General features: G+C 34.3%; 1 protein-coding gene across 1 annotated transcript in view; it reads left to right on the forward strand.

The window, feature by feature from the left end:
* The window catches only part of SCG5 (secretogranin V), a 15,002-nt gene extending 2,840 nt beyond the window's left edge, over nucleotides 1-12,162 (forward strand). Inside the window, exons 3-6 of the mRNA XM_015815754.1 lie at nucleotides 5,053-5,202; nucleotides 6,042-6,154; nucleotides 10,740-10,793; nucleotides 11,531-12,162. Of these exons, the coding sequence (XP_015671240.1) occupies nucleotides 5,053-5,202; nucleotides 6,042-6,154; nucleotides 10,740-10,793; nucleotides 11,531-11,635 (422 nt within the window). The 3' untranslated portion in view covers nucleotides 11,636-12,162. The remainder of the gene's footprint in view (nucleotides 1-5,052; nucleotides 5,203-6,041; nucleotides 6,155-10,739; nucleotides 10,794-11,530) is intronic.
* Nucleotides 12,163-12,507: the final 345 nt, after the last annotated feature.

Raw genomic sequence — 12,507 nt, forward strand, 5'->3', positions numbered from 1 at the left:
GATTAGTTGATAGTTCTACAACCTCTCCTGGGAAGGAAGCCAATCAGATTCATTGATTCTTTGTGTCAATATTATTTCTATTTTATTTTATATTATTTCAGCATTTCAGAAGAGCATTTGGAAAATATGCTATTCTCAAATATTCATGAAGGGAATTTTCTACTTCAGGAGTATAAAAAAATACAGAGAAAATTTCAGCAGCTCATCCCATACCTGATGCATTTAAAATAAAAACCGAACATTCAGATACATTGTTACAGAGAACTTATAGTTGGGTATTGCTGATCAAGCCTTTAAATGAGTATTAAATAATCAGATCTGATACATTTTACCTGAAGGCTGTTAAAATTTAAAGTGAGAATATCAAAAACACATTGTAATTTCCCGCACCAGCAACATGGATTTATTTTTCATTGCCTTTTCTCCTGGTTTTTTTATTCTGTAACCTTCCACCATTTACATCATTTATAGAGCTTGCCAATCTGAAAAGCTTGCTAGCAAAAGCAAAACTTTTAGAACAAATTTCTTATGAAATAAGAACAGATATTTGATATATAGCCGCTGAATTTCTTCTATCACATAAGGCAGGTTTCTCAACCTCTGCAATCCTGCGATTCCATCACTCTATAGTTAAGCAAGGATGAAATATACTTTTATTTTTTAATAATTCAATTTTAATCTCTGCATCACAGACATTTTCAAACATTGGGATACCAAAGCTTGCCCGAGCAAAAGGAAGCAACTTGCCTCTGGCTTTGATTTCTGTTTTGTCTTGCATAGCCCTGAGCCTAAAAAAATGGCAATCCTGGTGGTCATAGCCCACATTTTCCGAATCCTTAAAATCAAATGTATAACAAAGTAGCAGACTGTCATGCATATCAATGCATCATTAGCTTCACACATCTTTGGAGAATCATTTCCATCAGTTGTATATATTTTAGAGAAACTTTGAGGAAAATAAATCTTCCAGGACTGAGACAGGAAAAGAGATGAAGTGCATGGTGATTCCAGTTACCAAGTTGACATAGATGGCAGGGGGGTGTAAGAGAGATATTATGACAACTTTGAAACTAATTTTCAGCAAGTTTTAGCAATTGATGCTGTATACAGTTTGGCAGACTAGAGAATCTGTAGGTGACTAAGGCTGAAATGAAGATTTTTTGCAGAATCAGCGTTTGGTGCGTTAGATTGTTACTCCCCATGTCTATTCTTTCCCAGCTACTACCGTATTTCCTGATTTATCAAGTGGGCAATTGTTCACAGGTTGTGATAGCAAGTGTCACATTCCACCCTGCATTATTTTGATTCTGGATTTGCGAGGTTCCAGTAAGCCTAACGTCAAAAATGCAATGCAAGAAGGAATGGGGTATTTGAATTACTGTCTGTAAGAAAGCAATCAGAGCTTGCTTCTGCCATTCTTCTCCCTCACAAGATAAACAGTTCATGATGTTTCATGAAGAAAATGATTTGCACAATCTATGGAGGTATTTAAGAGTGAAGAAAGAAGACGTTAACATCAGAGGTTTTTTTTTACTGACTTCTGGGAAAAAGAGAGACACTGAGGTGATGACTTGTGGGATCTTGAACTGAAAGAAGCTAAAATATATATGGGTAGAAAAAAAAGACTTTGTGTATTAGTCAGGGAAATGTTGGCAAACATTTAAAACTTTAAATAAAGGAAGTTCAAAAGTAATGTTAAAAGTATTTCTTCCCAGAAAGAGTAGTGGAAGCTTGGAACCAAGGAGGTCAATCATCAACAACTGAGTTTAAAATGCTTGGGATAAATACATGTCTATCATCCAACAAAAAAATTAAAAACATAAAGAAAAAATAAAACAAGTGTCAAGTTTTGAAGCATGGTTTTCCTGGTGCAAGAAATATTGCTTCTCAGCTTGCCAACGAACTTGGGGGGAAGAGAGAGGTTTGGAATGCAGACTTCAAAGATTAATAAGCCAGACCATGAGATTCAAGGACACTACACCAGGTGTCTGGCCAGACCTAGAGATGCTTTCTCATAACAATATTTTCCCACTTGATTGGGCAACGTGACCTGACCCAGAGGGAGGAAGGAGAATTCAATGCTTTTACTATATGGATTTGGAAGGAGTCTTGTCAGAGCTGGTTTTGCTTTCATTAGTGCCAAAATGATGTACTCAATAAAGTTTTACATTAAGAGATTCAAATGTCTCAAAAGTGTTTGCTTGGTTGGGTTAATCAGTTGGAACCTTGACAACAACAAGATGATGATGATGATGATGATGATGATAATACTAAATTAAATAAAATTAAGAAGTAAACAAAAACAAATAAAAACTTAAAGGGCAGACTCTATGGACCACTAGGTCTTTTTTTGCCATCAGTTTTCTATGTTTTTTCAACATATTTTAGTGTGGAGATGTTTGATCATCATTTCAACAATATTGATATTCAGCAATACTACACTGCCACACACAGTGCACAGTCTGAGGGTCTTGCTAGATTCATGACTCCTGCTCAATGAGCAGGTAGCAGTCATGGCTGATGAATAAAGTGGACAGCTATTGCTGCCAAGACATTAAAAGCCTTAGACATATAGTTGCATGTAGATGTAATGGAGTGCAAATGATTTTCAAGATAAGAGGTGAAAACAAATTTGCTCTGCTATACTAAGTCTTAATTTTTAACAGACATTATGTATCTGGGTTCATTATGTATACCTGGCTGTTTTATAGTGGCTATTGCACACTTTTAAAATTGCATGGAAAAAAATTGTTTTTATCCTGCCCCTCTCTTTATGTGGTAGAATATTGTAACATTGTCGACTCTACTAGGTATCTCAGAGGATTGATATATGTGGGCATTTTCTTGGCATTTTTATTTTATTTATTTTATTTTATCCCTTCAAATCAATTTTGATTCCTAGCAACTGCTTGGATTAGTCCCTGCAATGTTTCCTGGCAAACCATGACATCCAACAGGCTTTGTACTTAAAGTGGAACTAAAACTCAGACTTCTAATTAATAGCCTGATGCCTTAATCACAACACCAAACTGGGTCTCTGCACCAAACTTGTTCTTGGCAAATTGGTACACAAGGAAGGTACATTTTTAATGACTCAATAAAGCCTGTCTGTAAGCACCTGTTCATTGAATAGAATAGAATAGAATAGAATAGAATAGAATAGAATAGAATAGAATAGAATAGAATAGAGCTGGAAGGGACCTTGGAGGTCTTCTAGTCCAGCCCCCTGCTCAAGCAGGAGAACTTATACCATCTCAGATAGGTGATTGTCTAGTCTCCTCTTAAAAATCTCCAGTGATGGAGCGCCCACGATTTCTGGAGGCAAGCTGTTCCACTGGTTGATTGTTCTCACTGTCAGGAAGTTTCTCCTTAATTCCAGGTTGCTTCTCTCTTTGATCAGTTTCCAACCATTGTTTCTCATTCTGTCCTCTGGTGCTCTGGTGAACAACGTGACCCCCTCTTCCTTGTGGCAGCCCCTCAGATACTGGAACACTGCTATCACATCTTCCCAATTTCTTCTTTTCTTTAGATTAGCCAAACCCAAGTCCCACAGCCATTCTTCGTATGTTTTAGTCTCTAGGGCCTAGGCCTTTGATCATCTTAGTTGCTCTTCTCTGAATTTTTTCCAAACTCTCAAAATTTTGGTGACCAAAATTGGCTGCAGTATTCCAGGTGTGGTCTTACTAGGGCTTTGTAAAGCGGTACTAGTACTAGTACAAAGTACTAGTATTTTGATTCTATGCCTCTGTTTATACAACCCAGGATTGTATTAGCTGCTGCACATTGCTGGCTCATAGGCAAGTGATCGTCCACTAGGACTCCAAGGTTTTTTAAGTTAGGTCTCTGTACTTGTACCTTTGATTTTTCCTGCCTAAATGTAAAACTTTGCTTTTCTCCACATTGAAACTCATTTTGTTGGATAGGGCCCATTGTTGAAGTTTGTCTAGGTCTTTTTGGATCCTGAGTTTGTCTTCTGGTGTTGGCTACTCCTGTCAGTTTGGTGTCATCTGCAAATTTGATGAGTTCCCCTTCAATTCCCTCATCTAAGTCATTTAGGAAGATATGGAAGAGTACTGGGCCTAAGACAGAACCTTGTGGTACCCCACTGCTTACTTCTCTCCATGTGGATGTAGTGCCATTGAGGACTACTTGTTGAGTATGGTTTGTCAGCCAGCTACAGATCCATCTGGTGATGATGTTGTCTATTCCATCTTTTTCTAGCTTACCAAGGAGTAGGTTGTGGTCTACTTTATCAAATGCCTTACTGAAATCTAAGTATACTATGTCCACAGCATTTTGTTGGTCTACTAGTTTAGTCACTTTATCAAAGAATGAAATAAAATTGGTTTGGCATGATCTGTTTTTAACAAACCTGTGCTGGCTACTGGTTGTGACTTTCATTGGTTAATCATAAGTTGAATTCTTAAAATAGATAGAAAAATGTAGCCTAACTAATCCAGATGACTAATTCAGTATCTGGAAAAAATTTTTAAAACAATGGTGACAATTTTAGACACACACACATACACATACACACACACACACAATCATCCCACTATTTCTTTCTGGGATAAGTAATTTTATGCAGAGTGGAAAAAAGAATATATAATAGTAAAAGCAGGAGCTGAGGAAACCATAACTACTTTACACTGAGACCATTCCTTTTTTCGAATCTATCCTGGTAAACTATCTCTGTTTTCATCCTGTTCATAGACCACTTTATATCATGCCTTTGTTCTTTAGACTATTATAGAGTCTCCCATTTTAACAATTATGTTGTGGCTTTCTGCCATTGCTGACCATGGTTTAATTTTAATTTCCAATGCCTAGTGTAAGTGTAGCAACTAACTAGATATAATACATTGTCTTAAGAGAAATGAATATGGAATGATGTTAAGAAGAAGCAGACAGAGGGTTTTGTGCCCTGCTTAAGTGATGTCAACTGAAGTTAGGAGATGAACATAATATTTGATTTTATGCTTAATCAATCATGGAAAGAATAGTAATTTTTTTCAAACTCATTGTAATTTGTGTGCAATTTGTGTTTATTAGGTGGTGCCCATGAAGGTTTGCAGCATTTGGGTCCTTATGGGAATATTCCAAACATTGTAGCTGAGTTGACTGGTGATAATATACCAAAGGATTTTAGTGAAGATCAGGGATATCCAGATCCTCCAAATCCTTGCCCAATTGGAAAAACAGGTAAGTTGTATGAACTCACTACAGGATTTGATATAGCTTTATACTGAGGAACTAGATCTAAATTATACTTTAAAATAATTCAGGTTTTTTCATCAGAAAATTACATGCACAGTTATACAGATTAAAGAATCCAAAATAGTATTCTACTTCTAGGATACATTTGTTGAAATACTAGGTTTTTTATAGGAAAGGATCAAAGGCTAAGAAATGATACATACAGAATGTATTTATATAATCAAGTCTAGTTCTAGTTTTCCTAGTCTGGTCTACTTAACCAGGATGATGAGGTATGGTAATAAGATCACAATGGAATGTGTTTCAATCTTGACCACCTATTTACTTAATGGACAAATTCTCATTTTCTGAACTAAAGAAGTCAATCACCTTAAGATTTAAATAACCACATTATCCCACATGATTACGACAATTATACCCAATATGCACATAAATATTCTGGGTAGTGGTCAGGAATCTCTATAAATTCTCAGTGTAGGCTACAATCAACCATACAACAAAATATTAAAGATTTGTGTAGCATAGAAATGTCTGTAAGTACAAATATAAATATACATTACTGGATTAATATCCAAGCATCTGTTTATTGTAGTTTTTAACCCTCCTATGATCCTAGGAGAAATTAATTTTACTTTGTATCTGCTCCAAAGAACTGTGGAAATTATTTAACTACTCCAAGAGTCCTGTTTTGAAGAAAAGTGTATTTTTTTTCATCTCCCATACTTTTCAAATAAAATTAATTGCATATGTTTCTGGTATATATTTTTTAAAAAAATAAATTTTAAACATGAGAAACTGCTCAGGTTCTCCAAAATGTTTTGTAGTTGATGATGGATGTCTTGAAAACACACCAGACACAGCAGAGTTCAGCAAAGACTACCAACTTCATCAGCATCTTTTTGATCCAGAACATGACTACCCAAGCATTAGTAAATGGGTATGTAAATCGTGTTTATTTTTTTATAAACCTATAAATAAGTGCTCAATCAGTTAAATGTTCTGTTATTTAACTATTAATAAAATATTTCTGTGTCCATGTATTTTAATAAATGTTCTCTGAAAGACCTTATTTATGAAAAAAAACACCCTATGCTTTAATTTACATACAGTATAAGGATGTGTGTGCGTGTAAACAACAGTGTTACAGAAAATAAAGAAGTAGCATTGCAAGAATTATCCATCTCTGCTATGGTCAAATGCAGTGGCTGGGAATATTTCTTCTACTTAAAGTCCAAGATAATGATGCAACAAATACAGCTGATTCCACTTTATGTTTACATCGCCAGATTCTTACATGATTCTTAAGGATTTTAGGCAGTCAACAAAAATTCTCCCTTTTTTTGTACTGTGCTTGATTAATGTTGCAATCTTTGGTAAATGTACCAGATGTTTAACTCAAATGATTCATTTATGCCAACTCAAATAATTTGTTCTTGTACTACTACTTTGAGAACTATAAAGCACTTGCTTGTGACCACAAATATATCGCTGTGATTTAAAGTATTTCCCGCCAGAGTCCCTGGAAATTCACTTGGATGCTGTGATTACTAGACATATACTAAATTTTATCACTGAAATTAGTGGACTGAATTTCCTTAATTTTGATTGGAAGATTGTATTGCTCATTACTTATGGCATTTATATACTATCCAGTAATCTAAAGAACTTAGGCAATGTGTAATAAAGAAATGTAAAAATAATTTAAAAAACAAAATGGCAATAGCACTTAGACTTATATACCGCTTCACAGTGCTTTTCAGCCATCTCTAAGTGGTTTACAGAGTCAGCATATTACCCCCAACAATCTGGGTCCTCATTTTATGGACCTCGGAAGGATGGAAGGCTGAATCAATCTTGAGCCAGTGAGAATCGAACTGCTGAACTGTTGTCAGTCAGCAGAAGTAGTCTGCAATACTGCATTCTAACCACTGCGTCACCACGGCTATAAGATATAAGATAATAAGCATAAAATTGATACAAAAGAGCAGCATAAACATAGTAATAAAATGAAACTCAGAGTAATCTGAGAATTGAAGGGCATTTACTAATTCATTTAGTCTGAGGATTTCCATACCTTACACGTGCTGTTAAAATTAGTTTTATAAATGAAAACTCTTTACATGGTATTGAAAATATTTCAAGTACAGCAACAGGCAAACTCTTTTCAGAATACAGTGACTAATATAGAAATTGTACTCTTTCGAAGGATCCCATTTAGTGGGAGCAATTGAAAAAGAGACTTGGAAGAAGATTTTAAACTTTGAAGGACTTTGTGTGTATTATGTGTGAGTCTTTTAAACTATAGATGACTTTAAAAATAGAAACAGCAATTCAATTTAAATGCAGTTAATGAGATGTTTGACTGTCCTATCTCAGTTCATAATGTTGCTGCCATGTTTAGAATAATCTGAACAAAAGAAAGAAACAACCATATTGCAATAATCTCAGTGAAGTCTAGAACAGGTAAGTTCAAAGGTAACATACCAGCCAAAGTTAATACAAGGTATTTTAAGGCATTGAAATCATTTAAACTCTAATAACAATAGTGGATGAATAAATTCCTGCAACTTGGCCTTCTGGTAATGGAATAGACTTATCTGTATTTTACATGGACAAAGACTCCTTTGTACATTCTTATTTTGTTACTGCATCCAAACTGATTTTCCATCAGATATAGACAGACCAGATCTTACAAAGCATGTTAATTCTAAATAGGATTACCTAAGTCCTTTTGAAAGCATAGCATTTTGTTTTTCTAACAACACACACACACACAAATGAAAATTAAGGTTGTTTAAATATCAGTGTGTAAGGGTCCAGTTCCAGAATATTAAATTAAGAGTTAATATAGTTATAGTTACAGAATATATATTCTGTTTAACACAAAAAGTTATTTTGGAGCAGTGACTCTATTTTTAACATGAAAACATGCTGATATCATGGGATGCATTTAACAGTGTTATTTGTACAAATAATTTATCATTGTAAATGATACATTTAAATGTGTGAGATTTTAGAGAAATTTGACATTGGAATTATTTCTTTAAATTAGCTGACAACTTTACAATATATTTTATTCCACACTTTCAGCATATAATAATTTATATGTATTTCAAATAATTTTCATTTGTTGTACTAGCTTTTTAGCAGTCATCATCAAACAAATTACCAACTTACTTTGAAAGCAGCTTGAATTCAGATGGTATTGTTTTCCTTTATGCCTGTTACTATACTTCATAGATCTAAATTACAGTCTAAAAGTATGTCTGAATATAAATTAAATGTACAAAACAGAAATGGTCTTAGGTGCTTCAATATTGGTTCTGTTGATGTTCTTTGATGATGCTATTTTATGTCCAAAGTGGATGTAATAACACTAATGTGCATGCAGTAAGAAGTAGTTCAAAATCTTTGAGTGTTGAATATATACATTTGAAGTCACCCTGTGACATCTGTTCATTCTTTGCAAACCTCATTTTGTGTACATTTTAGGGTTGAAGTTGTGATGCGCTTGGCTCTTTCTAAAACCAAGTCCTGTGATGTTGTTGTTGTTAATTGCGAAGTCATGTCCGACCCATCGTGACCTCATGGACAACGTTAATGCTATTAGTTCCTCTTTGGTAGAGATGGGATCAAAAGATGGTAGACATTTCACCCAGAAGTCAGAATGCTTTCTTTGCAGAACTTCTAGGACATGCTATATTTTCAGATTTACCTTTACTGCAGCAGTGAGATCTTATTTCAATTACATTACCTTATCTGAACTCTGCTGCTGCCTGCTCTTACAGTATATTTGCATTAGTTACGGTCTTAACATATACCCAAACAAAATCAAACAAAATCAAATATTTCTTTAACCAAAACAATTGAGCAAAGTGGGCAGTTTTTTAGCTCTTAGTCTTCTTTTAAATTAATTGCAGTGTATCTTTAAAAATGTCAAAAAACTTATTTTTGTAAAGGAGATTTAGGTGAAACAGTATGTTAAGGGAAATTATAAATAAAACACCGCTTCTAAGAGGAAATAAAGTACTTGTCTCCTGTTGTGTTTTGCATGTTAAATTGATTTTCCCCCAAGTGAGTTTGCACAAATTATTGCAGCCAAGAATGTCTCTTTGGCCAGCTTCATTCCCATTTCCTTGTCTCTTTGGCGCAACAGAGATGAAATAGTTGAGGTCAAACAAAAGCTATGTCTTGTGAACTTGGACTTAAATTAATATGAGAAGCACCAGCAGATTAAGTTAGGCAGAAATCACTTTAGCATGTTAAAGTATTTGTCCCTCAGAAATCCTTACTTCATTCAGGAATTATTCTTTTATTAACTCTCCTTATTACAGTTCACTATGTAGCCTTATGCTTTTTAAAAACAGAATTGTTCCTCCTAATCTTTTTTGCTTTAACGTTTCCTTTTTGGGGTCCACATTATAATTCCAATGGAAATCAAATCTGTGGAGCATGTGTCTGACATTCCAGCCTGTACTTGAGCTTGCAACATTTATGAAATACAGCAATGTGTGGGATTAGTTATAAAGGTTGGAGCTGAAAGTCATAGCCATCTTCTCCTGTTATTGTGAAACTCTTCTTTTTCCCAAATCAAATTTGGCTTCATTATATTAAAAGAATTTTAGATCAGTTTATTTCTGAAAAGGAAGATCGGGGTCTTTTTTAAAATGAAGAAAGTATTTATAACAGTAACATTAATTAAAAATAGAAGGTGGCAAGGGAAGCAATTAAAATAGTAATAAGAAACATATTTAAATCACAACTTAAGGGGAACATCCATATGACTACAATATAACTTTTCTTTTCTTTTCTTTCTCCCCTTCCAAGTAGTCCACAGGGCAGCATGAAAAGGGAGAATCTGTTCCAGCTGTGATAGTCTTTCTGCTTATGGACAGACACAGTTAGATACAATCCAAATGTAGACTTCATAAAATAGGCAGTTATATCTCAGAGTCTGGCAAGTCTGGTCTTGCCATTTTAATGGCATCCACATACTAAATCAATATTAATGGTCTATTCAATACACTGTTGCTTTGTCTGACTGATGAATGGTTTCCAAGGCCTTGGATCTATGGCCAGACTTCCCATCAGTGCAAGTCCCCATCTTGCACTTGTCTCTGGCAGTAAATATGTGGGTGGATCTATATCTCAGATTCCCTTTTAATGAAAAGGATCTCATTCAGTCAAAGCCTCTGTCCTGCTATGCTTGATATTTTTCCATTCTTACTCCTACCTCACTGAGACAGCTAAAATTAAAACCATCATGTAACTTAGAATCACCATATATTCCTATTCTTGTAATAGCTGATGACACTGAGGATCCCCAAAGAATAGCAAATATTTTATTAATAGCTGTAGTAATCCAACTGTTTTCTTGTGGTTTATCTTTTCAACAACATGGCATTCTCTACGAAAATGCTTTCCAAAATGTCCATATGATAATATTTAGATGGCACAAAGTCTTGCTTGAAAAGAAGTTACAAATCTGATCCACACTTTGTATTCTTTTTTTTGTTTTACAGAATAAGAATTTACTCTTTGAGAAGATGAAGGGTGAACCGAAAAGAAAGAAAAGGGTAATTTTTCAAACACAACTTGTTTTCATTTACTACCAGTGTAGAATCAGGCAAGACTGCAAATAAAATCAGATTGTTGAGATAGTTACGAATAGCATATAAAACCTGGACTTAGTCCTTACTTCCAGAAAACATCTGTGATAAGTGAGACAGTTTTTCATGCTAAAGTAGCATTTCTCGATATACTCGTAGCCAAGCCAATGTGTGTATTTTTTTAAATGAAAATTAAGTGCAACCCTTCTATTTTCCCAGGCTTATCTCTAGACTATGTACATAGAATTTAACTTGCTACTTATTTGGATAGCTTTAAATGGGTAAACTCATGGAAGACAGATCTATAAAAGTCTGTTGCTGTTGAGGACACAGTATTAACTCTGGGTTAAAATGGTGCCATCTTTTTTTTTTGTAGCACCCTTAACACATCTGGATGGCCCTGTGAGAAACAAAATGCTGAATGAAGATTGTCTTTGGCCTGGTTGATAAATAAAATATAACCCCCTCCCAATTATAAATGTAAACATGCAGCTGTTCATACAGTTTAGCTTATCATATGAACATTGTCTTAGAGTGTAGAACAGTAAGACTATTCAATTTTATAATCCATATTTCCACTTCCTTCTCTCATTTTTGCTTCAGTAAATAAGATCTGATCCATTTATTGAATAGAAGTCAGGCTCTAGGTTGTTTACCTGGATTATTTCCCATTCCTAAGTGTTTTAAAATATTTCATCTTTCAGAATGTAAATCCATATCTACAAGGACAAAGATTGGACAACGTTGTGGCAAAGAAATCTGTTCCACATTTTTCAGATGAAGAAAAAGACAGAGCAGAAGCTGAATGAAGATTCATGGATGGCTTGAGTACTAATTATATAAAAAGCGATTCAAATATTCATAATAGCTGCATGTTTATTAGCTATATAAATGTTTCTGGAAAGCAGCTGGATTTATAGTATTTATATTTCTTCTTCTGCTTCTAAACCAAGCTGGCTTCTTTCAGATGTGTTGGGCAATGATTCCCAGAATTATTGAGATGCCAATGGGAATTATAATCCAGTATATCTGCCTTTAGATTTGGGTGGCTGTCCCAGGTGTACAATTACTTGATTCTGCTTCTTGTTAAGTTATACAACATAATCATCAATACAATCATGTCTTGCTTTGAATCTGACTTTAAGCATTAATAAATTTTAATTATTGTGACTTAAATTGGTGTTAAGAAACAAGTCTCTAAAGAGTTGGTAACATTTAAAGATTTTCCAGTTCTTGAATACTTTCATGTGATATAAAAGATTGCTGTTTGGGAACAATCATTTCACCTCTTTCTGTTTGTAAATAATAACATAATGCACAATAAATATCTAGGTACTTGCTGTTATTGAAAACCAACATTCTCTGTTTTCATTAAATTACATGTTTCAGACAATTATCAATCAAATTGTTTGATCCAATTATAGGCAAATTATATATGTTATTTGTAAAGAGATGCGTGTGCTTTTACCCAGAAGGCAAGATAGTTACCCACTCAGCTACAAGGAAATGCTGTCTCACCTAAGTGTACAGAACTAGCTAATTATGCATACATTATCCCATTAATTATCTGTTTTTGAATGATGAATTATATGTACTTTCCATATTTAGACTGAAAAAGTCTGGATTATCACTAGATGTGCATAAAGTAATACAGAAAACACTAACTAACTGCTGCCACTTA

The sequence above is a fragment of the Protobothrops mucrosquamatus genome, unplaced genomic scaffold (genome assembly GCF_001527695.2).
Source record: "Protobothrops mucrosquamatus isolate PMUCROS unplaced genomic scaffold, P.Mucros_1.0 scaffold_104, whole genome shotgun sequence".
NCBI lineage: Eukaryota > Metazoa > Chordata > Lepidosauria > Squamata > Viperidae > Protobothrops > Protobothrops mucrosquamatus.